General features: G+C 45.5%; 1 protein-coding gene across 2 annotated transcripts in view; it reads left to right on the top strand.

Annotated features, from left to right (window-relative positions):
- Positions 1-23890, top strand: part of EPS15 (epidermal growth factor receptor pathway substrate 15) — an 819466-nt gene that overhangs the window by 633387 nt on the left and 162189 nt on the right. For both annotated transcript variants that reach the window (XM_085602646.1, XM_085602647.1), the window contains exons 15-16: positions 3999-4196; positions 14727-14933. In XM_085602646.1, the coding sequence (XP_085458772.1) occupies positions 3999-4196; positions 14727-14933 (405 nt within the window). The remainder of the gene's footprint in view (positions 1-3998; positions 4197-14726; positions 14934-23890) is intronic.

A 23890-nucleotide genomic window follows, 5' to 3' on the forward strand; every position in this document is an offset into this window, starting at 1 on the left:
TGGATCATCTTGTGCATCAAGATCTGCTACGCCCTTGCTGGTAAGGAACCACCTGAGGGTATTAGAGCTCATTCTACTAGAGCCAAGTCTTCCACCTCTGCTTTAGCTAGAGGTGTTCCTGTACTGGACATATGTAAGGCAGCGACTTGGGCCTCCCTCCATAGTTTTGCAAAGCATTATTGCTAGGACTCCGAAATGAGGAAGGAGGGCCACTTTGCACGCTCTGTCTTTCAGGACTTTTTGGTATAAAAGGGTGGACACCCTCCTCCGGGAGCAGGACTGCTGTAGGAATCTATTCATAAGGTGAGGAATCCACAGGCAGATGTATCCATCAGAAGAACAAGTTACTTACCTTCGGTAACGCTTTTTCTGGTGGATACAGTATCTGCCTGTGGATTACTCACTGACCCACCCTCCTCTCCATTGTCCAACTTTGTATACCTTAAAGGATGCCTTATTTGGCTTGATGTTTTACATTCTATCTTCTTACTATCTGGTACATTTATAGTAAATGCTTATGTCCTTTAGCTTTCCCCTTTGATTTTGCACTGCATATATTGGTTCAAATGTTGTGTAATGTGTATACTTTGAATCTGTTGTCGGTCCACCTTTTCCCCCCGCGGAGGCACGGAAAAAATGGGTTGAACTGGCATCACGCCGACGAGGCCCTCTTATGGCTCCGGTGACGTCATGCAGAGTCGCGAGCGGAACAGACGTCCTCATCGACGTGGAGAGCTAGGAAAAAATTCCGCAGAATGCTGGCGCAGGGGATATTCATAAGGTGAGGAGTCCACAGGCAGATACTGTATCCACCAGAAAAAGCGTTACCGAAGGTAAGTAACTTGTTCTTTAGGTTCGTCTTTTTACGGCTCCCAGATATGAGTTAGTTGTGAAGGAGCTTGTTTGGGCGCTGGCCCATCTAAAGAGCCGATATGGGGGCCATATAAAGGTGGGAATAACTCGCACAATTCTGTGTAGCATAATCACATGCACCGAGTAGGAGACGACACAGGTGGCCATCACTGATTGCCTGAATTAACAAAGTGGCCCCTCTTCAGTAATATTGTCAGTACAATTTTGTTAGTTAATGGACTAAAACTTAGACGTAATTCATAGCCAGGCAGGAAGTAAATAATTAGACTGACACCGTAAATGTTTACTTTTATCACATCCACTTTATTGTTATTTTAGCACACTCAGTTGGTAAAACATGGAAGTAAGAGCAAAGTTTATACGTGTTATATTCTGCTTTTATACTCGTTGCTTTTTATACATTTCACGATGATTTTATTCTGCAAAATGTTAACTTGTTTAAAATTTTTGAGTGAAGGATGTCGTCTAATGTAAAACGGTTATTGATTTAACTAACTATATAATAAACTACTAATCATATGGAGTTACCTAGAAATTCTGCCTGATTTCACCGAATTACACGAGAAGATTAACTCTGCATTTAACGCTATCTTAGCGTAAAAATGCCCCCTTTGTGTTGAAAATGGATGGGAGAATGCGTTTGGCACTAAGAAATAGTGCTAAATGCAACCAAACATGAATAGGAAGCATGGGCAGCTGCTCACGCTAGTTAAATGTGCACTTGGGGTAGAATTTACCCCCAACTTACTCATGGCAATTTATTGTTTTTTTCTTAATGCAAAATGCACCCTCCCATCCAAAATGGATGAGAGAATGCATTGTGCGCTAGGAAAAAGCACTAAATGCAATAGAACACGAATAGCGAGCTTGAGCTGCTGATCGCGTTCGCTAAAGTGCTCTCAGGGTAGGAATTTGTCCCCCAAATTACTCTTAATTAAGCGAGCTGGCATAGTCGCATTATTATTGATAATTCTGCGTCAAAGAGTAAAGTGGAATTGCCAAAATTACTGCAACGTAATTGAAATTCTTTCCTGGTCTGGGTTATATGAATTCAGTCTGATCACATCTTTTGAGCGATAGCAGTAGGAAGCAAAGTGTCCTCCTAGGTAATTCATTGGTGTGTTATTGATAATCTGCAGGCTGTTGAATATGTGAGTGACTTAACAAATCTGTTTTAAATGAATCTTCCCTGATATTCTATCTATTTAATTTAAGAGCGCATTACACCTGTTTAGAGATCGCTGGGTCAACAAACGTCTTTTAATATTTTACCACTATTGTGTTTTATAAATAAATTGATAGCCCAAAAGCTCTGAGACCATGATCAGTCTCCTAGTGTGCTGCCCTTGTCCCTGCTCTCCATTAGCTGACCACCTACATGCTCTGCAACGCTTCTTGTGCACTGCTTCTCTTCCCCTTCAGCCTTGCCAAGTATCACACAACAGGCGTTAGACTAACGCATTTCAGTGTGGTGGTCTGCATCACCGCACTGAATTGCAAAGACACGCATTATAGCGCCTCCGCAGTTGTCAAGTCGGGAGCTGCTGTAATGCACCATAGTGTCTGTTAAAGCTGTAGCAGCGCACAGTGTGCGCTGTTCATGGCAGGCTAAGGGGGATGAATCAGCAGCTTGCAGCTCTAGCTGCTGCGCTGCTACAATGTTACACATTAATGACACCCGACCGCGTAGAATTACGTCGGGAATCACTGCCCAATGAGAATCTGCTGCGTGAGCACTCAGCGGCGGGCGTTGCAATCTGTTCATTTTGGCTGCCACAGTAAATGGTGATGAGATTAGAGCCTACCAGCGCAGGCGGCTGATTTGAACTTGCAGTGAGTGCTCTTCTAACAATCATGGCAGCGCAGAGCTCCTGTGCTCTCACCGCAGTAAAGTGGTTCCGCGACCGGACCCGACCGGTTCCTCAACAGCCCAGAGGCAGCATGTACAGCTGAGCCAGAATGCGGCCAGGCATTGCCGGGGAAGTGCACGAATCATTGCGGCCACGGCCTGCCAATTGCCGTCGGTTCAGGCTTGCCACCATGAGGTAATTTCTTAGGCCTAAATTGCTAATCCTGCATATAAGGCTTGTAAGCAGAGTGAAAGAGGGTGTTAGAGCAGACACCGTCAGCAGTGATCACTTTATATGTTTGATATTATTGTATATGTGTCGTGCCCCCACATGGCCTTCATGTTTGTGTGTGTGTGTTTCACACGTTTGCCGTGGTCACCGGCGCCTCGGTATATTCCGATGGACTACACCGGTGATCTATGTTTAAAGTTTTATTTTAAATTTTCACTGTAAAGCGTGGTGTTGGCTTCCAAACATGACGGAGCGGTGTTACCCATCATGCTAATAAAAATTTGCTCTAACGGAGTGCGCAGTGACAGTCTTAATCACCATCTGAGCTGCCGCCTGCCCTGTTAAAGCTGGGAACTCTGCATCATACTGAGGTCTACCTGTTCACTGACACTTTTAAGCTATGTTAGCATTCACTTCCACTAACACTTTTAGGGTCGGGTGACTGAAAGACTCTCTGTGGTGCCTGTCAACTTCTCAGCGTGCCGAGTGTCATTAAGTCAGCAGAGCCTTTAGTGACAGGCTATGGCTGGTGTGATGGTGACTGCTGCCAATAGGGCTCAGGAGGTAGTAGGCAGCGCGCTGGACCAGGGAGAACTGCTCAGTCAGCTATTGATATTTTTGATGAGCATATTTCCGTTTGAAATAATACACCCTGTGGCCTATGATGCGACTCTTCTGAGAGTTTCTCATTGCTCAAATGTGTGTAATTGCTAATATTTACATGTTTCCCTCATCTTTATTGCTTGATTTTGCTCACCAGAAAGTGTCTCTCATAGTCGTTGAAATGTCACTCATATTAACACTGAAATAATGAAAATGTCACTCATAGCAATGTGAAACCTTGGTAGCTATGCCTCTTCCCTCTATCATTTCCCCCCTCCCCTGAGACTTTACTTCCTATCTTAACACTACTGAACTCCACCCTTTGCCATCAGTGCCAGATACAGTGCTCTTACAATAGCTTCAGTCTGTGAATTTCAGTTGATAATTCGAACAATACATAAATAAAGCCTTTAAAAGATTAATCTTGTTTTTTGCATGCAGATAACCTCACTAAAGGCTGAAATCCACAATCAGGAGGCCACAATCTCCAGTTACGAAGACAAGCTGAGCAAAGCCAAGGAGGAGTTAAGCCGACTCCAGCAGGAAGCCACACAACTGGAGGAGTCTGTAGAGGCTGGAAAGGTGCAACTGGGCCCTCTGGAGCAGTGTTTCGAGGACTCTCAGCAGGAAATCCACTCGGTATGACGATGCCAGTCACAAACCTCTTTATGTCCATCCTACAATTGCCTTATATAAAGATGACTTTGCATTTATCCTTTCAGCTTCTCACCAATATAGTTTAATTTTGCCTAATCCGTAATGAAAACAGGCTCTCTTTAGGGTCTTTTAGTGTAGCTACATCCATGTGTATTTTACTTATTAATGCTTTTGGAGTTGTTCTGATGCTTTTTGATGCCCTTAAGGAAATTCTCTTTACACTAAACGTATTATTGGCCACTCTTTTTGGTGTTCTTATCCTTTAGTTTCGATCATTGCTGTGGAGTGAGGGTGTGACCCATTATAATTCATCCTCAACAGAGAATAAATACATTTAGAGAGAATCATCCATAGCCAAGGGTCCGTACAGACATTAGTTCGTTAAGCCACTCAATAGAGGTTTTTCACTGGGTTAGAGCTAGTGGCAGGATTAAGTTTGCGGCTGTGGAAGACTTGAATAGGTTTTGGCTTAATGTGGCTTATTGGTTAGGGCAAGGGCTAGGTTTATGGCTCTTATAAGGTCTAGCAAAAGTGTAACAATACGGGTTGGGGCAGGACTTAACTGGGAATTTTCAGGTGTGGGCAATTCCCCGTGGGCCTGAGGCATTGAGAATGAGGGTTTACCCTCCCCCAAATCAAAACAAAAGCAGCCATAGTGAAGACAGGCCATGGAAGCTCAGTACAGCTTAATGAGTCTCAGCCTGCCCACTACGGCCCAGCTTTGCTGGAGGCTCATTTTTGAGAGATCAGTGACGTTTTGGTATATGCTGTACTTCAGCTGAACTTGTGTGAATATGGTACATCATAGGTTGGGTCTGTAGGCTGGTTTACAGTGGTGGTTCAGGTCTTGTCGCATATCCAGAGGGCTGGTTTGAAATCTAAACGTGTGATACTGATGGCTTTCCTTATTGGTGTGCATATTAGTCTTCTTAGTGTGTGTTTGAGACTGAGCTGTTTAATTGAAGCATTTATTCCTGTCCATATACCATAATGTTGAAAACTGTTAGTCTCTTCTTCCTTTCTCCTTGAGCATTGCATAATCTTTCCTCAGTTATCATGATTCTAGAAAGCCTTAACCTCCAGTGTTTGGCCTGCTAACATTCCGAATAGTTTCAGTAACCCTCTGCCCCAGTCCCGGTCTCTATCCTGATGATTCACATATTCCCAACATTATACCTTTAAGTGTCGTAGCTGAGCAGGCTTTTCCTTACTTGACATATTTTTTATTAAATACTTCAGTTTAGAATTTGAATATTATTATTACAAAGCTAATCTAAACATTTCATTTGAGTATGATATTAGATTTATGGTCTCTACTCTGTGAACATACTATGTGTTTGAGGCATGTGAGCTGTAGATCACATGCTTTGAATACTCCTACCATCTAGTGTTTGGTCCGGATGTTTGCACTGTGTTTTTCTTCGAAGAAGTCTTTCCAGTCACAAGGTAGGTGACTCCTCCTTTCAGTGATAGTGCACAAGGGCATCGACTCCATTGGTAGATAGTTTTTTTCCGCCATTGGGTTCGGACGTGAATTGCTGCGCTCCGGTTCGACACCGTTTCTCGGGTTCCCCTCGGTGCGCAATACATACCTCAGCGGTATTGTATTCGATCGCATTTCCCATTCCCGCATAGCGTGTCGACTCAGAAAATTTCTTTCGATTGGAAACTTGGTGGAAGACCCATTGGCCTAGCCATGTCGGGTCGGCTCGCCGTCAGTCGAATGGACTCCATTTAAATTCTGTCTTGGGTGCAGAGCTAAGTACCCGCGCACCGACTCCCACGAAGTCTGCACTTGTGTGTTTCTCCGGAACACAACAAACAAGACTGCGACGTTTGCGGATCCTTCCGATCCAGGAAACCGGTCGTGACTGTCGGGCTCGATGTCACAATATGTATCACCAACATAGGGGCTCCACTCCAGATCTCTTCGGAGAAGATTCCGACCACGATGTCTTTGACCCGTAAGGAGGAGCCGAAGAAGGCGGCGAACACATTTCCCTGTCAGAAGCCGACTCAGACATGGAAGAAGACATTGCGCAGTGTCAACGTATCGTGAGTACTGATGCTCCCCTGCCCCAAACCCTTCCTAGAAAGAGGCTTCAGTCCCTCCACTGCTTTCGAGCCAAGGTCAGCACCGAGAACAGGTTTCCAACGCCCCGCCTTCGGGCCCGGCACCGAAACAAATACCAAAGCCTTCCGGCTCGGGAACGAGTTGGCCCCATTTGGGCACAAGCTGAAACACTGGGCCCCGTAACACGTTCTTGTGATAACCCCTTCGATGCCAAAACCAAAAACTTCAGCACCGAAAACTCCCCCTCCAAAAATATTGGCACCGAAAAAAAAAAAAAAAAAAAGCAACGCCCACTCCATCCAAGGAGCATTTTTTTTTTTTTAGATGTCCCGCCTTCCAACCCGGACCTGAATCAAAAACAATTGGTCATTTATCCTAAAACAGGACATATTCATGCAAAATTGCCAGTTAAACGCAAGCCAGACTCCGAGGACACTTACCACATTCCTCTTAAAAGGAAAAGTGTTGGTGCTAACCCTTCTCTCCTTCTCTCACCTTCATCCCCACCTGACCCAAATTTGCTCATAACACCCACAAATTCACCACAACCACAATCACCTGAGAACCAGTATGGGGATGAAGCACATGACAATAGTCCTGATCCTTGTAATGATTACAATACGGATCCAAGCACGGACAATGACCCAGGCTTATACCCTTCAAAACCCTCTCCACCAGATGATAATGTAGGGTACATAGAATTATTAAATAGACCTGCTCAATGTCCTGGAGTTCAGCTTCACAAAGAGTCTCTTGAGGAAGATTTTCTGTTTGAAATTTTAAGTTCGTCACAAAAATCCACTCATACACTGCCCATGCTTAAGGGTATGCTTAAACACGTAAACAACAATTTTAACGATCCTGTGCATGCAAGAATCCTTACACCAAGTGTAGACATGAAATATAAACCAGCACCTACAGATCCAGTTTACATCAAGGGTCAGTTACCACTAGACTCCTGAGTAGTTTCTACCCCCCCGTAAAAGGGCAAACTCACAATCGTCTGGAGATAATTCTCCTCCAGACAAGGAATCTAAATTGATAGATGCCTCTGCGAAAAGAGTAGCTGCACAAGCAGCCAATCACTGGCATATTGCCAATACTCCGGCTCTTTTAGCCAGATATGATAGTGCGCATTATGACGAATTGGAGCAATTGCTTAAGTTTTTACCAGACAAACGTAAGGCTAAGGCACACAACCTAGTTCAGGAAGGGAAACTGATTTTTGACACCTCCATTAGGTGCACTTTAGAGGCAGCTGACACTGCCGCTCGCGCAGTTAACACATGTCTTGCTAAGGAGACATGCCTGGCTCAGAATTTCAAGGTATAAACCCGAAGTCCAGGCTTCTATTTCAAATCTACCCTTTGACAAAGCGCATTTATTTGGTCCTGTGGTCGACACTTCCTTAGAGAAGATGAAGGACACAGATGTCGCTGACTCCATGGGAGCTCTATAATCCCCATCCATTTGTAGCTCTTTTCGTCGCTCTTTCTACAGGGGGGGCTCCAAAAACACATCCACAGATAACACTTCAACAACATACAGAGGTAACAGTCAGTCACCCTCTTCAAGAGGTTACTTTAGAGGTGGGTTTCGAGGTAATAATGGCAAGGGGAGAGGTAGAGGTTCCACACCCCGCACTCCCCCCGCAACAAACAGTGACTTTCCACCTCTTCCCCCTCTCATTCCACACCTGTCGGGGGACTTCTCTCTCAATTCCTCCCTGTCTGGCATACAATGACTTCAGACAGATTGGTCCTAAGAATTATCCAATCTGGTTCTTGCCTGGAGATTACCAACAATCCCCCAAACATTCCCCCACGTTCACACAAAATGACACCAGAGCATCTACACCTCCTCACACAGGAGGTTCACTCTCTTATGCAAAAAGTAGCTATAGAGCCCATACCATTACAATATCAAGGGTCCAGCATGTACTCCCTATATTTTCTCATACCCAAAAAAGAACAGGGCTCTCAGGCCTATACTGGATCTCAGAGAGCTCAATCAATATATTCATTCAGATCACTTTCACGTGGTCACACTTAAACAAGTTCTCCCACTCCTACAACAAGGTGACTCATGCACATATGTCAGGTTTGTGGTAGCACGAAAACACTATCAGTTCAAAGTGCTTCCATTCGGAGTCACCACTGCTCCCAGAGTATTCCCCAAGTGCCTGGCAGTAGTTGCTGCTCACCTGCAAAGACCGCAGATTCAGGTCTTCCCATTCTTGGGCAACTGGCTCATCAAAGCCAGCTCTTACTCAGTTTCTCCAACACTTTCAAGTAACACTGCAATTACTGCACGATCTGGGATTTACAGTAAACCTGTTGAAGTCCAATCTCCAAACCTCCAACATACAAACATATTTGGGAGCCACTCTCAATACTCCAAAAACTCTAGCCTGTCCCAATGCAGCCAGAATCGGCAATTTGCAAGCTCTAATTTCATATTTTCAGACCAACCTGTCATTACCAGCTCAAGTGTGTATGCATCTACTGGGAATGATGGCGTCTTGCATCATAATCGTTCCCCTTGCAAGACTTCAAATGCGTCCCCCTCAGGAATGTTTAGCACGTCAGTGCTAAAACTTAACTGCCTGAATAATCGGCCTGAACCTCCCTTGTCGTATCCACCAACACGGTTCCATGGCTGAGGGCCTTATGCAAGGTAGGCTATCTTGCTACACGCGCGACCCCGGTCCAATCTATTCGTAATTCTACTCCTTACCACCCTGTTACCTCTCCCTTACAGGTTCCGGCACTTGTCGTTCCTTAATTAATACCGGGGCTGCAACCACGGACGCCTCTCCTCCAACGATTCTATCTGGGCCCAAGGTATACATCAGTCCCCTCACCACCAGTGCTTAATCTGGCTATCCCCTCACGACCTTCACCCACCTTCATCCCTTTCATAGGAATCAGTCCGAATGTATTATACGTGCTCCGTGTTCATACTGCTATCTCGGTTGCATCACGTTGCCACACCACCTCAAGCAACCCTTCCTGTAATTCTTTACAATGCTTGCTCCCTAGTGGCACTGTTCACTTGCTTCTTTCACGGTTAATTCTACTGTCTACCGTTAGCCATCAATATTGATCCTTAATTTAACTTAATTGGTAGCTTAATTTTTCTGAACCTTTGACCTTGCCAAGAACACTGTGCGCCTAATTTAATAAGCGTTTTTGGTCATGCTGAACCTACTCTAATTCTCAATAGTTTTTCTCGCTTCATTCCCTCTATTATTGTCACTTTTTTGTTCCATTGAATGTAAATCATTAGGCAACATTGTTAGTCCTGATGATGATCCCTCTATTTCTGTAAACGGGATCGAAACGTCGTCGACCTTTGTAAACTACGTGTACACTGACTAAATCTGCTCATACCAGTGCCACGTTTGTGTTCACTACCATGCTTGTTTCAGGCTTTATAATTATAACAAGCGTTTTTGTTTTGGTTTGCCTTAAATGTTTTTGTTTCCTGTGTCCTAATGTTACTCATTACCTCACCTTTACGTTTGTCGGTACAGGACTGTACCCCACTTTGTTTAAATTGTGCTTTGCTAATTTGGAATAAATTGGATTAAATCCCTATAGTTGAAATATAGATTTGATTGTATTCTATATTTATCTAACTTGCATTAACTTCCACAGGGACCACTGTCCTCGTTAATACTTACTACATTGCAGCAGTCACGATTAGCTTACACATCCATATGCTTACATCTCGCTGCAATAGCTGCATACCTTCAAAACAGACAGTACATGTCCCTTTTCAGAGTACATGTTATCAAGGCTTTTATGGAAGGACTCAAAAGAGTTATTTCACCAAGACTTCCACCTGCCCCAGTGTGGAAACTTAACATTGTCCTTACCAGACTAATGGGTCCACTCTTTGAGCCATAGCACAAATGTGAAATGCAATTTCTCACTTGCAAAGTTGCTTTCCTCATTGCTATTAAATCACTGAGGAGAGTGGGTGAGCTTAAGGCACTAACCATAGAAAGAACCATTTTGTCACGTCCACCAAAACAAGGTCTTCGCACCAATCCCAAATTCCTACCCACACTTTTCATATCATCAATCTGTTGAGGTGCCCGTGTTCTTTCCTTAACTAGATTCATTGGCAGAACAAGCTCTACACATAATAGACATTAAACAAGCATTATTGTATCACATAGAAAGAACGAAACCATTTCGTAAATCTAAACAACGTTTTGTGGCTTTTGCTCCACCACGCAAAGGCAATCCTATTCCTAAATCAGGCATTGCTCGGTGGATAGTTAAATATATTCAAACATGCTATGCAAAAGCAAAAAGGACTTTACCTATACCCCCCAGAGCGCATTCCACCCACAAAATTGGGGCTACTGTGGCTTTCTTAGGGAATATACCCATAGCTGACATCGGTAAAGCTGCAACATGGTCTATACCGCACACATTCACCAAGCACTATTGCGTAATGTGTTAGCGAGACAATAGGCTAATGTAATCCAGTCAGTATTTAAGACACTCTTTCAGACAACTGCAACAGCTACAGATTAGCCACTGCTTTGGGAGAATACTGCTGTATAGTCTATGCAAAGCATGTGATCTACAGATGACATGCTTCGAACGGAAAATTTTACTTACCCAGTAAGCGTCTGTTCTTGGCATGTAGAGCTGTAGATTCACATGCGCCCACCCACCTCCCCAGGTACCTATACCCGTTGCAGTTCTCTTACTTTATATACATATGCATAGATATCTCTATTCTACTCTTATTAGCTCCGTTCTCACCCGCTGCGGGAAAACAATCGAACAGTGGTGTCGATGCTCATGTGCACTATCACCGAAAGGAGGAGTCACTTACCTCGTGACTGGAAAGACTTCGAAGAAAAACAAAGTGCAAACATCTGGACCCAACACTAGATGGCAGGACTATGCAAAGCATGTGAATCTACAGTTCTACATGCCAAGAACAAATTCTTACTGGGAAGGTAACATTTTCCTTCTGTTAATAACTGCCAAGTAGTTTCCTTATTGCACCAATCGTTTGCTCTTACTTATATGCTGCTCCAAGTGGTGGATTTATGAAGTTTTTGCTGCTACTTATGGGAACTAACCCTAAGTCTAATCATTCGGTGGATCTGTTTTTAAGCCTAACACCGAATGAAACATCCTCTGCTTTAAAATGCTCAGAGTTCGGTGCAGGCTTGAAGCAGTTTGGAAGGTCATGATCTAAGTTGTGGCCTGGATTGTTTTGGCGTAGTCCTCCAGTAGCTCTTCATCAATTTGCCCCTTTTGGGAACATTGACTTTTACCACTGGTAAGTCTTGTAGGGGTCTTTGTAGTAGAAACAAAGATTGAAGCAGTCTGTTTCAATAGTCTGTACAATTATTGACATCCCTCACCACTGTGACTGCAGTATGCCCTGGTATAGCTAGCCCTGCTAGGACAAACTGCCCACACCAACAAACAACGCCAGAACCTAGGAATTGTTCTGAACGTCAAACTCAACATGACAGCACAGGTCAATGCAATGAACTCCACCTACTGCCATATTCTCCGCTTGCTCCTCAAGATCTTCAAATGGCTATGCCTGAACACCAGATGCATTGTCACGCAAGCCCTTATGACTGGCAGGTTAGACTACAGCAACACATGCGATGCGGTATCTCCAACCATTTCCTCCACCGACTCCAGACCAACCAGAATGCCGCAGCGAGACTCATCCTTGACCTCCCACGACACACCCACATCTCACGACACTTTACTGGCTCCCAATACACAAATGTAGCCAATTAAAATTCCTCACACGTGTTTGCAAAGCACTGCACAACATCGGACCAAAATACCTGAACACCCAGCCACCTTTACTTTCACCAACCCACCAGACACCTACCCTAAGCCTCACTCTTACTTGCACAACACCCCAGCATCCACCCAACACCTTCAGACTTTCACTTGCTCCAGCGCCTAGATACTCTCACAGATGATTAGTGCCCTAGACAGTTCCACATAACGTAACCTATGCTCTCGTGAATTCTGGTGTACAGTAGATGTATTAATTTTTTGGGCTAACCCAAATCAGGTACATTTCATAGAAACGTTATACTATTTATAACCCACTAAAGCTTGTAGGAAAAATACATTTGGGCATATTAAACTATTACCACCGGCTTTTTGCTTGAAGTGGCCAGTTGAAGTTAAGCTAATTATGAATTTGTCAAATGTCAAATGTCAGATTTTTGTATAGCGCGCAAATCACCAAAGGTCTCATGGCGCTAGCAACCAAGACAAAAGAACCGGAAATGACTGAAAGTGATCATGCAACAACATTTATTGGGAAAACAGCCAAGTTTTCAACTTTTTACGGAAAAGTAAATGGTCAGATATAGAAAGCAGATCCAGAGGAAGCTTGTTCCAGAGCAGAGGGGCCAGGTATGAGAAGGACCGACCTCCGTTACGAACTGTCCGAATGCGGGGTTGGACAAGAAAAAGTCTGGAACTGGACCGCAAAGGGCGTCGAGGGACATACCATTGAAGTTTTTTTGCCAGATAAAGTGGACCAGTGCCATACATTATTTTATGCGTAAGACTTAAAAGTTTAAAATGCCCTCTTTGGCGGATCGAAAGCCAGTGCAAAGTTTTTAATGTGGGGGCATAGGGGGTACGGGAAGGAAGATTCAGAACAAGTCTGGCGGCCGTGTTTTGAAGGACTTGAAGTTTGAAATTAGATCCTGATTGAGTGCGGTGAAAAGGGCGTTACCATAGTCCAAGCGGCTAACGATGAGACCCTGGACCAGAGGTTTTCTTGCTTCAATGGGTAGCCATTTAAAGATCTTGCATAACATGCGCATCATCCCAAACAGGTCCCGAGCACTTGATTTATATGGGTCTTCAAAGATAAAGAATTGTCAATCGTGATGCCTAGGTTGCGGACTGCGGACTTAGGGGAGGGACAGGTGCCCAGTTCTGATGGCCACCAGGCGTTAGTCCAGAGCTGTTCAGCTTTCCCAAATAAAATAACTTCAGTCTTCCCACCGTTCAATTGGAGCTTGTTTAGACTCATCCATTCATTTACACGGATCAGACCGCTCTTAAAACGGGTTTGGACATCAGGCTGGTCGGGGTCACAGGTCACTAACAGCTGGGTATCATCGGCATAGGATAGTGTGTCAAAACCGTAAGACCTGATGATATCAGCCAGAGGTGTTAAGTAAACATTGAACAGCATAGGGCTGAGAATAGAACCCTGCGGGACCCCCACTGTTACAGGATATGAGCTGGAAACGAACCCATCCACGGAAACCGCAGTGGATCGGTCAGCAAGATAACTGTCGAACCAGTCGAGGGCCCTCCCTCTGACACCAATCTCCCACAGACGATGTTTAAGAATACTGTGGGAGATGGTGTTGAATGCTGCAGATAGATCCAGGAGGACCAGGATTGCAGATTCTCGACGGTCCAAGGCCAGTCTGATGTTGTCCACTACCTCAATAACGGCGGTCTCCGTGCTATGGGCCGCACGAAAGCCAGATTGAGAGGAATCAAGAAGCTTATGAGTTTCAAGATAGGCGGTGAGAACGTTTATTAACTAAAAACTCCAGTACCTTTCCAAAATAAGGGAGCAAAGAAATAGGACGATAGTTTGCGGGTGCACTGGGGTCGGCAAGGGGTTTTTTAAGGATAGGCTTAACCTGTGCTAATTTCCACCTGTGCGGAAATGTGGCTTGGTTCAGAGACAAATTAAAAACAATAGTTAAGATATCCACAAATAAGGGTAAAATTTTAGCACAGGGGCGGGGGGGGAAGGGGTCAGCTCGGGAGCCCGACTTGATCCGTCCCAGGCATTCCCTAACTTCAGTTTTTGTTATGGGATCAAACTTAGCTAATAAGGGTGATTTGTTTAATTCTGGCGGAGGGCCATGTTCACTCACGTTAGTGTTATGACAACCGAAGTCTTCCACCTGAGAGGGGAATGAGGCATATATGGTTTTAATTTTATTGTCAAAAAATAGGGCAATAGAGTCAACCCATTCTTGGGTGGGTGTAAAAGAAGGTTGCTCAACCTGGGGAGCAGTAAATTCCTTCAGTATTTTATATAGCTCTTTACTCGAGTGAGCTGCATTGCTGATACGCTGAGTAAGGTAGGCCTTTTTTGCTGATTTAATATTATTCATATATATCGAATGGAGGATAGTATATTCCCTACGGTTTTTGTCAGTTTTACATTTCCTCCATTGACGTTCAGCGGCGCGACATTGTTGCTTATCCGCTTTTAATGCATCGGTAAACCATGGTGATGCTTTGCTTTTTTCAAGAACGCTTGTAAGGGGAAGAACTTTGTCAATTTGTAATCGGTTTTAGTAATAAGTTTGTTGGATGTGTTTACAAAGTGTGTGGATTTCTTTGTCCATCATAGTAAAGTGATATACTTCTATTTTGCAGGTGGAGACTAAACTTTTAGAGCTGAAGACATTGGAAGAGCACACTAACAATCAGCTTGTTTGGCGGAACCACCAAGACAACTTCTTTGTAAACGGCATTGCAGATCATTCGAGTTTGAGCAATAGCAGCAGTGAAACCGCTAATCTCAATGAGCATGCAGACAGTGAAAATCTTGCGGAGGTCGAAAAAATTAACCACGAGTCGCCAGTGAGTATATACTTTCCCCTCCTTCGCACTTAAGGAGAGGGTTGAATGTAATTGTTATACTAAAACTACCTCTCAAGCCTCCCATCTGTGAATGATTGCATCACCCTGGAAGATCACATAGTAAAATAACACATACACACATCCATTTTAAACCTCTTACATCACAGGTCATAGGATTTGAGCTCTTGGAGTATCATACTATTGGGCAGAGGGATTCTAAACCCAAAAGGCAGTTGTCATGAAACAGAATGAAAAACCTTTTCAAAACAGTTTTGTGCAAATCAAACCTTTTGTGCCTGCACACATAATCATGCTGCTCCCATTCCCTTTAATGAGATTGTCGGAGCAGTAGTTTACTGTAAATTTGGCACAAAAACTGTAGCTGCACAGAGGGAAACTGAGCAGGGGAGTTTGGCTAGCACAAATGATGAGAAGACCAGGAAACAAGCTGACTTCTCATGCTGTCCTTATTGGCATTCACTATGTGGGTATTTCACAAGATCTGCAGGCAAAGAGGAATACTTGGACAAACCAAATAATTGAACACCTGTTTTGCTGTTGCTGTATTATAAATGAGATGACATTATTGGAAGAACATTTCTTGAGACGTTATACAAATTCTTCTTGTATGCAATTTGTGATGTAAATCATATACTGGCCTGCACACTAGTTCTGTTTTTGGTATGCGGAGTGCTGGGGTCTTAATTCTATTTTGATTGCATAATTTGCATATCTTGATAGCTCATTTATTGGTAGCATTTTTACCTGTATAATAATCAGGGCAACTTAAATTTTGAGATTTTGCGGCTGCAGTACTTGCTGCATATTTACCATATAATCCATCATTTGCTGTATAATTTACAGATTTCTAGCTCAGGCAGACCTATATTAAAAAAAAAAAAGCCCAAATGTCCCTTGTAATGAAAATATTTTGTTAAGGTTCACTGGTCACCTTACAGTTGCTGGTTACTGTATTCCGGTTTATATTGCTAAAACTGGTATTAATTAAATCTTACCTACAGAGTACAAGTGTGTGTTAAATGACAACATAATGAACTAATATGGTCTCAGATGTGCTGCATTTTGAAACAATTTCATTTGTTTTGCTGCGTACTTCACGGAACTCTGCCATGTAACTTGAACCCCTGTTATTGTCTGTTAATAACAATAAAGGTAATATATTGATAGCTATACATGCAACCCTCTAATTTAAAATGGGTTATTACCCTAGACGACATGCCTTCATATATCTGCTTAGCATGTGATTGAATCAAAGATGAGCAGGTAGTTGACTCAGCCCTAAATGTACCAGCCTTTAAAAAGGGAGCCCCAAAGTGTCTGAACTTGCATTTCTTTTATTTCCTACATTCCCTCATATGCTCCAGTGTTTGCTACCCATATGCACTCTGTGGGAGATTACAAAACGTTTGAACATTGCACACCTTGACGATTCTTTACTATCTGGTGAAGTGGCTTGTCTGTTACTTTTTCTCTGTGTTCGTTCGTGGTGGGATAACAGGGAAAGATCCTGATTCTTAGTGCTGTCGCCTAAATAGACTTTTAACTCCTTGGGGTTCTGATTAGTGGTTGGTACAGGGCCTGCACTTCATGTTGCGTAGTCTGAGCTGATCTGTTCCTACCCTTACTGTGTAGGGTTGGAAGTAGAGCTAACCCTATGTCCATGGAAGCAACCCTTAATTTTTATGAATAGGCAAGGCACCCGCGATCGGACCTGGTCATCCCCAACAGTCCTCCTGCTGAACGCCATGAATGGGGGATTTTCCCCTTCCTCCTTCTTGTGGGTTGCAGTTGGCAGAGAACTAGCAGAGAAGAATCATAGATATGAACCTTGAGTTGGAGAGGAGACCCCTCCCCACTCCTCCCCCTCTCCCTCCCCCCGCCCTCTCCACTTTTCCCAAAAAAATAAAGTAGTGGGATCATGTGGAAGATTTGCTTACGTTTTTCTGGTAGGTGTGGACCTTGAATGAGGCAGACCTCCTTAGTCCTAGTGACCATTGTCCAAGTGAACGTTATCCTCTCTTGCCACTAGGGCTTTTTGGCGGAAAGTTGGATAGACATATACTGGCCCTTTGCCCAGCTTTTTACCCCATTATGGGAATCGCCCATAACTGGGCAGGAATAAAATCCTTGCCTCTAAAAATTACAACAAAATAAGATGGGAAGATATACCAGTCCCTGATCAACTTAACAGCATTGCCTGCAGACACAGCCTCCAGGGCCACAGAATGAGCAGCAGTAGCCAAATGCTGCAATGGACACTGGTGATCCAGCCCTCCAGAGTGGCACTAGAAAATAAGAACTGGTAAATGGCTGTGGTTGTAAGCCTACTACGACAGGACTTGAATAAGGTGTCTGACAGAATGACATCCACAGAGGTCCGAATCTCAGAATCAGAAGACACACTCACTATCCTGTGAACAACAGTATCCTGCCTGGAAGCAATGACCAAAGACCTGGCATAGCGGGTGGAGGACATGCAGAGTCATGCCCGAAGAAATATTATCCACATCATGGGAATCCAGAAGGATGTTGAATCTGCCAATCCGGGACAACTCTTATGGACATGGCTGGAATCCTGGTTGTGGAAGCAGGACCTTTCTGCCAGCTGTGTGTTGGAGCAGGCACTTAGAATCCTTGCCCAGAGAACCCCTGCCAGTCCCAGTCCTATTACATCTAGATTCCTGAATTACGCAGACCAAGACAACATCCTACATGCTGCCCACCTTAAGCATAACATTATCGCTGGCTAACATAGGGTTACAAGAGTTGCACGTGAGGGCTGCCCCACCTGTGCTACTGAACCGCTAACTGCTTGGATTTTCAAGGATGGCTTAGTACAAGCCCTGGACTTGGGAGGGGGCAGGGATAATAGTGTATTATTGTACGTTGACAATCTTCTTCCCTACATCAGATACCTCAAATTATTGGTCCACGGGTAATTCAAACTTCATAAATTATGTTTTATGTCTGGCTTGGTGGTACACACCTGTGATCTACACCGTGCAGAGGGGTTGCAGTAAGAACTGGCAATGCTAACTGCTGGTGCTCTGTGAACTGGTGCAAAGAAGCTCAGCAGAATACACATTTCTGAACAGAGAAAATAGTGTTCAAGGCATATGAGCTGCAGAATTCATACTTTTGAATAGATCGCTATCTGGTGTTGGGCTCGGATGCTTGCACCTTGTTGTCTTGGAAGAAGTCTTTTGTAGTCACGAGATAGGTGACTCCTCTCTTGGACGATAGTGCGCATGGGCATCGACTCCATCCTCAGATTTATTTATTTTTCCCGCCATCGGGTTCAGATGTAATTTCAGCGCTCTGGTTCGGTACCGTATTTCCAAAACTTTTAGATGCGCAAACCATCGCAAACTCAACGGTATTCTCGTTCGCGTGCCTTTTGACGCGATAACTCAATCAATTCTGATCGACGCGGGCCGCTGGACCTATCGACGCCATTCGTGCCTACGGCTAACAGAAAGAACACCATTTAAAAAAATGCCCCCAGTGTGGAGCTAAATTCCCACACAGGGACCAACACAAGGTCTGCAACCTTTGTCTCTCGCCAGAACACGAAGAAAAAGATTGCCAAGCCTGCGCTTCCTTCCGTTCCAAGAAGACTATACGTGATCGCCGGGCTCGACGACACGTTATAGCGCAACAGGCTGCGCCGGTGACAGAAGACATCTTCGATGAGGGCCCCGACGTTCCAGAGACAGAGGATTCGGAAGATCTTGACATAGTTTCCGATGACCACATCACTCCAGGTCAACGAGTGAGTACAACTGCCCCTGCCCAACCCCACCCGAAAAACAAAAGGCTCCAGTCAAGACTTAGTCGCGACCTAAAGAAAACTTCCGAAGCCCCCGGCCTTGTCTCTGAAGACAAAGGAGAAGCCTTCCGACTGTTCGAGACCGAGCAAGCCGCACGTCAGTGTCAAAAAGCACCGTCGGTGCCGAAATCTGGAACGCATCTTACTCCTGCAGTCTCCACAAAGGCCCCGGCACTGAGCACTTCGGCACCGAAAGACCAAAAGGCATCGGATTCGAACAAATCTAGAAAACCTTCGGATCCAAAAAAGGTTTACGACTTGACGCTGAAGGACCCAAAAAGCCCTTCTAAGGCTCCAGGCACAAATCTAATTCTCGTTCGGAACCAAAAAATTCTGCTCCACAAGCAGAAGCCAATGAGTAAAAACTGTTTCGACCAGATCCTATCGATCCGAAACAAGACATTGCATGTGGACCCTAATACAGGCCATATTGTCAGTCTCCCAGCCAAGAAGAGGAAATTGGATACCCCACACACTCAATAGGTGCCTGTGAAGAAAAGAGACTTTGCATCTTCACCACCCTCTTCTCCTGTTCTTCCTACTAAGCCTTCTTCTCCTATAAAGTCTCCCATACATACCACCACAGGATGATGATGACTTAGGGGGTGGGGATCCACATAATGACCCTTTCATTAATCCTGATAACACTAGCATACCACAGGACACATGGGACGATTACGATACCCCTGTAGATCCTCCAGATCTTCCAGATGCATACCCCACAAGGCCATCTCCCCCAGATGACAACATTGGGTGTAGTCAGCTCATTGACAGGGCTGTCCAATATCATGGTGTCCAAATACATACAAACCCCACAGAGGAAGACTTCCTTGTAGATACCTTTGCACAGTCACAAAGGACAGTACCAACACTACCCATGCTCAAAGGTGTCATTAAACATGCACCGGACGTCTTCAAAGACCCTGTCAAGACCAGGATTCTCAATCCTCGGATTGATAAAAAATATAAACCCGCCCCCAATAATCCCACCCACATTAAAGGTCAACTCCCTTTAGATTCACTGGTAGTGATCAATGCACGGAAGCGTGCCAACTCTCAAACCTCCGGTGATGCTCCACCTCCAGACAGAGTCTAAATTACTAGACGCTTCAGGCCAACGAGTTGCTTCTCAGGCAGCTAATCACTGGAGAATAGCTAATTTTTTTTTTTTTTTTTTTATTTTTTGCGATTTCTAGAGCGCCTGGTGACCCGTAGGCATCCCCGCGCTATTCAGCCTATAAAGATCCTGAAGGAGGAGGAGGGAGTGTCTTATTTGGGGAACAGGAGGGTTTTGAGTTTCTTACGGAAGGCCATGTAGGAGGGTTCCAGTCGTAGACTGAGAGGGAGTGAGTTCCAAGCTGTGGCGGCTTTGACCGAAAAGCGGCGACCGCCGGTGCGAGCCTTCCTGAATTTGGGCACCGTAGCAAGGTGTTCGGCGTCGGAGCGAAGGGGTCTTGAGGCTTTATATGGGGTAACCATATGTTTAAGCGCGGCAGGGCCAGCTCCATTGATGAGCTTGTGGGCGGTACATAGGGCCTTGAACTCTATTCGTTGGCGGACAGGGAGCCAGTGTAGAGTTTTGAGGGCAGGCTTAGCTGACACTCTAGGGGAGAGATTCATAATGAGCCTGGCCGCCGCATTCTGGGTGCGTTGGAGTTTGTCCAGGGTGTACTCCGGGGCCCCCAGATAGATAGCGTTGCTATAATCGAGCCGGGCCAGGACAAGACCCTGAACAAGTAATTTCCTGGATGGGAGAGGAAGAAGGGGCAGGATCTTGCGTACGGACCGCAGGAGACCGAAGCAGGTGCCTGCTGTCTTGGCTGCCTGTGTTTTCATGGTAAGGTCGGGTTCCAACCAAACTCCTAGAGTTTTGATTTCATTTCTAGGAGAGGGGATATCTCCGAAAGTGTCGGGCCAAGATGTGGGTGGGAAGGTAGTCCATTTATTGCCCAGGAGCATGATCTCGGTCTTAGCGCCGTTCAGCTTCAAGGCCGAGTCACACATCCAGGTATGAATGTCCTGGAGGCAGTGCAGCAAGCTGTCAGGATGGTTATCCAGGTGGGACAGGGAGACGACAAGTTGGGTGTCGTCAGCGTAGTTGATTATTTTTATACCGTAGGGGGCCACTACATCTTCCAGGGGAGCCATATAGACATTAAACAGGGTAGGGCTGAGCGACGACCCCTGGGGAACTCCGTTCTTCAGTGGAAGAGGATCTGACCGGGAGTTGCCGTCCCACACCTGAAAAGATCGATGGGAGAGAAAGGATTCGATCCACGCTCGCGCTGTACCCACAATTCCTGCCTTGGCCAGGCGGTGTGATAGGACACGGTGGTCCACTGTGTCAAAGGCGGTGCTAAGATCCAGGAGGATCACTGCCACTGATCCCCCTGAATCTAGGATACACCTTGCCTCCTCGATGACAGAGAGGAGTGCAGTGTCCGTGCCATGGCCGGGTCGAAACCCAGTTTGAGATTGGCGCAAGATGTTGTTTGTCTCGAGAAATTGGGATAGTTGCGAGTTGACTAGTTTTTCAGCCATCTTACTGATACAAGGGAGCAGTGAGATTGGTCTGTAGTTGGACAAGTCGTCCGGGTTCAGTTGGGGCTTTTTCAGCAAAGCCTTCACGACTGCGTTCTTCCAGTTGGGGGGTACCGTTCCACCAGCGAGGGAAGAGTTGATAAGGTCCCTGATGATAGGGGCTATAGTGGAGGAAACCTTTTTAAGGAATCTGGCTGGGGCTGGGTCAAGGGGGGAACCGCTTTTCATTTTCTCTAGTGTGGACGTCACTTCGGTGAGGGAAACTGATCTAAAAGTCTCCAGCTGTGGGCTGTTGTTTTCGTCCGCTGAGGCCAGGGTGGGAGGGGGACTGACAGTAGGAAGGGAGTCCAGTATCCGCAGGATCTTAGACTCAAAATAATTGGCCAGATCCTTGCTTCTATCTGGGGAGGGGGAGTGAGTGGGGGGTGCTGTTGGGATGTTGAGTAGTTCTTTAACTATCTTATAAGATTCTTTGGCTGAGTTGGTCGCGGTCTGTATTCTATTGTCGTAGAACGTAGATTTAGCTGATTTCAAGGCAGTTTTATATTGTCTTACCGCGTTGTGATATATGTCCTTGTTGCTGTGGAGCCAGTCATTCCTCCATGCTCTCTCCGCTTTTTTACACACTTTACGGAGCGCTCTAAGTTCCGAGTTGTACCAGGGGGCATGGCGCTTGGTCTTGTTTTTCACCTCCCGATTTTTGATGGGAATGAGGCTATCGAGGGATAAGGAAATCCAGTCTCTGAACTGGCTGTCTGCAATGGTGGGATCGGCTGAGAGACAGGGGATAGTGGCGTTCAGCGCCAAGGCCCAGTTGTCCGTCGAGAGTCTGGCCCAAGATCTATCCCTGGTAAAAGTAGGGGGGTTGTGGGGTTTCTTAGAGGCCCCTGGGAGATGGGTTAAGACCAGGAAGTGGTCCGTCCACGGAAGGGGGAGGGAATTGGTGAACTGGAGTGAAGGGATGTTCGAGAATACAGGGTCGAGCAGATGTCCTTTCACGTGCGTGGCACCTGAGTTCGTCAAGGAGAAACCAAGGGCACCCAGTTCGCTGATAAGGTCAGACGATCCTGTGTCAGTTAGATCATCGAAATGGATGTTGAGGTCGCCTGTAATCAGGAAGGTAGATGTTAAGTGGGCCAGGGATGCGACGGATTCTAGAAAAGCGGCGGAGAAGGGGCCGAAGTGTCCAGGGGGTCTGTAGACCAGAAGGCCTGACAAGGAATAGGTCGGCGAGAGCGTCAGTGTGAACATACAGCTCTCCGACTCCTTGCTCTGGATCTCGGTAGATTGGCAGGAGAAATAGTCTCGGTATTCCTTGCCAGGTATGATAGGGCTCACTACGACCAGCTTGAAGACCTAATGCAGCATTTCCCTGACCAATATAAAGACAAAGCCAATGATTTGATTCAGGAGGGCAAGTTAATTACAAATGCATCCATTAAATGTGCCCTTGATGCAGCAGACACCGCATCTAGATCTATCAACACTAGTGTGTTATAACGCAGACATGCATGGTTGCGCATTTCTGGTTTCAAACAAGAAGTGCAAACTACTATACTGAATCAACCGTTCAATCAACCCTGTGTCCCCTTCCCTGTCTTTGGTTGGGGTTGTAGTCCTGTTGCATATTAAAGTGACATTTTTACATATGTCCCTTGTCTCCGGGGGTGGGGGGGGGGCAGGGGGCTGTCTCTGTACTGGCAGGGTTGCTGCTCTGTTCTTTATTCTTTCCCTGCCTTTGGGTACTGCAGTGCCGGGCACTGCTCTTTATAGTGTTCCTCACCATTCCTTTTCTGCTCTTTCTCACACTGTTCCTATACTGTCACAGTTTTGTCTGTTGGCTCCGCGTTGTGGCGCGGAAAAGTTCTCCGAAGAAAACTGACGTAGGCGTGCCGGGGTGGGACTTATGTGACCTCGCTGACGTCGCGGACGACGCCTGGGCGGAGTCGTGTGGTGCCGTCCCCCCGGCGTGCAGGGATGCTGGGCAAGAAAGTTTTCCGGGTCCAGTCTCATGCCTGGGGATAATTCTACGTGAAGGAATCTGTTGCTTGAATCGTCACTACCAAATACATGGTTACCGAAGGTAAGTAACTCGTATAGCAAGCACGAGTGACTGGGTGAAAAGTAGTATATTGTTTCCACGAGTCTGAGGTTATTGTGTTCTGAGGTTGCCAAAAACTAATCTCTCTGATAGCAGGAGATTCTAGTGGCACTGCGAGCTAGCTAATGCAAACCATACGCTAACATATGCGGCGGGGGTGCACGGAGTCAGTCTGCCACCAGACCCACAGCATGTTATCCGTAAACAGCGTAGGTCCTGCATGACAGGGTACTATTAGGACTACACTACATGGCGCCCAACTTGGTATATTGATGGCGCACTTACTCAAAAGTAGAATCTGAGTAGCTCAGTCGTGCTTATTCCCAAGAGACCCTACTTAAAAAACACAGCGACGTCTGGAGTAAGTGGGCAAAAAACTCCACCACAGCTGAGTAGACGAGATATCCTATGTATTGGCTGTTGGTTAATCAAGCTTCAAAGGACAATATTCCCAAAATTGTGCAT

The sequence above is a fragment of the Triturus cristatus genome, chromosome 4_2 (assembly GCF_964204655.1).
Source record: "Triturus cristatus chromosome 4_2, aTriCri1.1, whole genome shotgun sequence".
In the NCBI taxonomy this organism is placed as follows: Eukaryota; Metazoa; Chordata; class Amphibia; order Caudata; family Salamandridae; genus Triturus; species Triturus cristatus.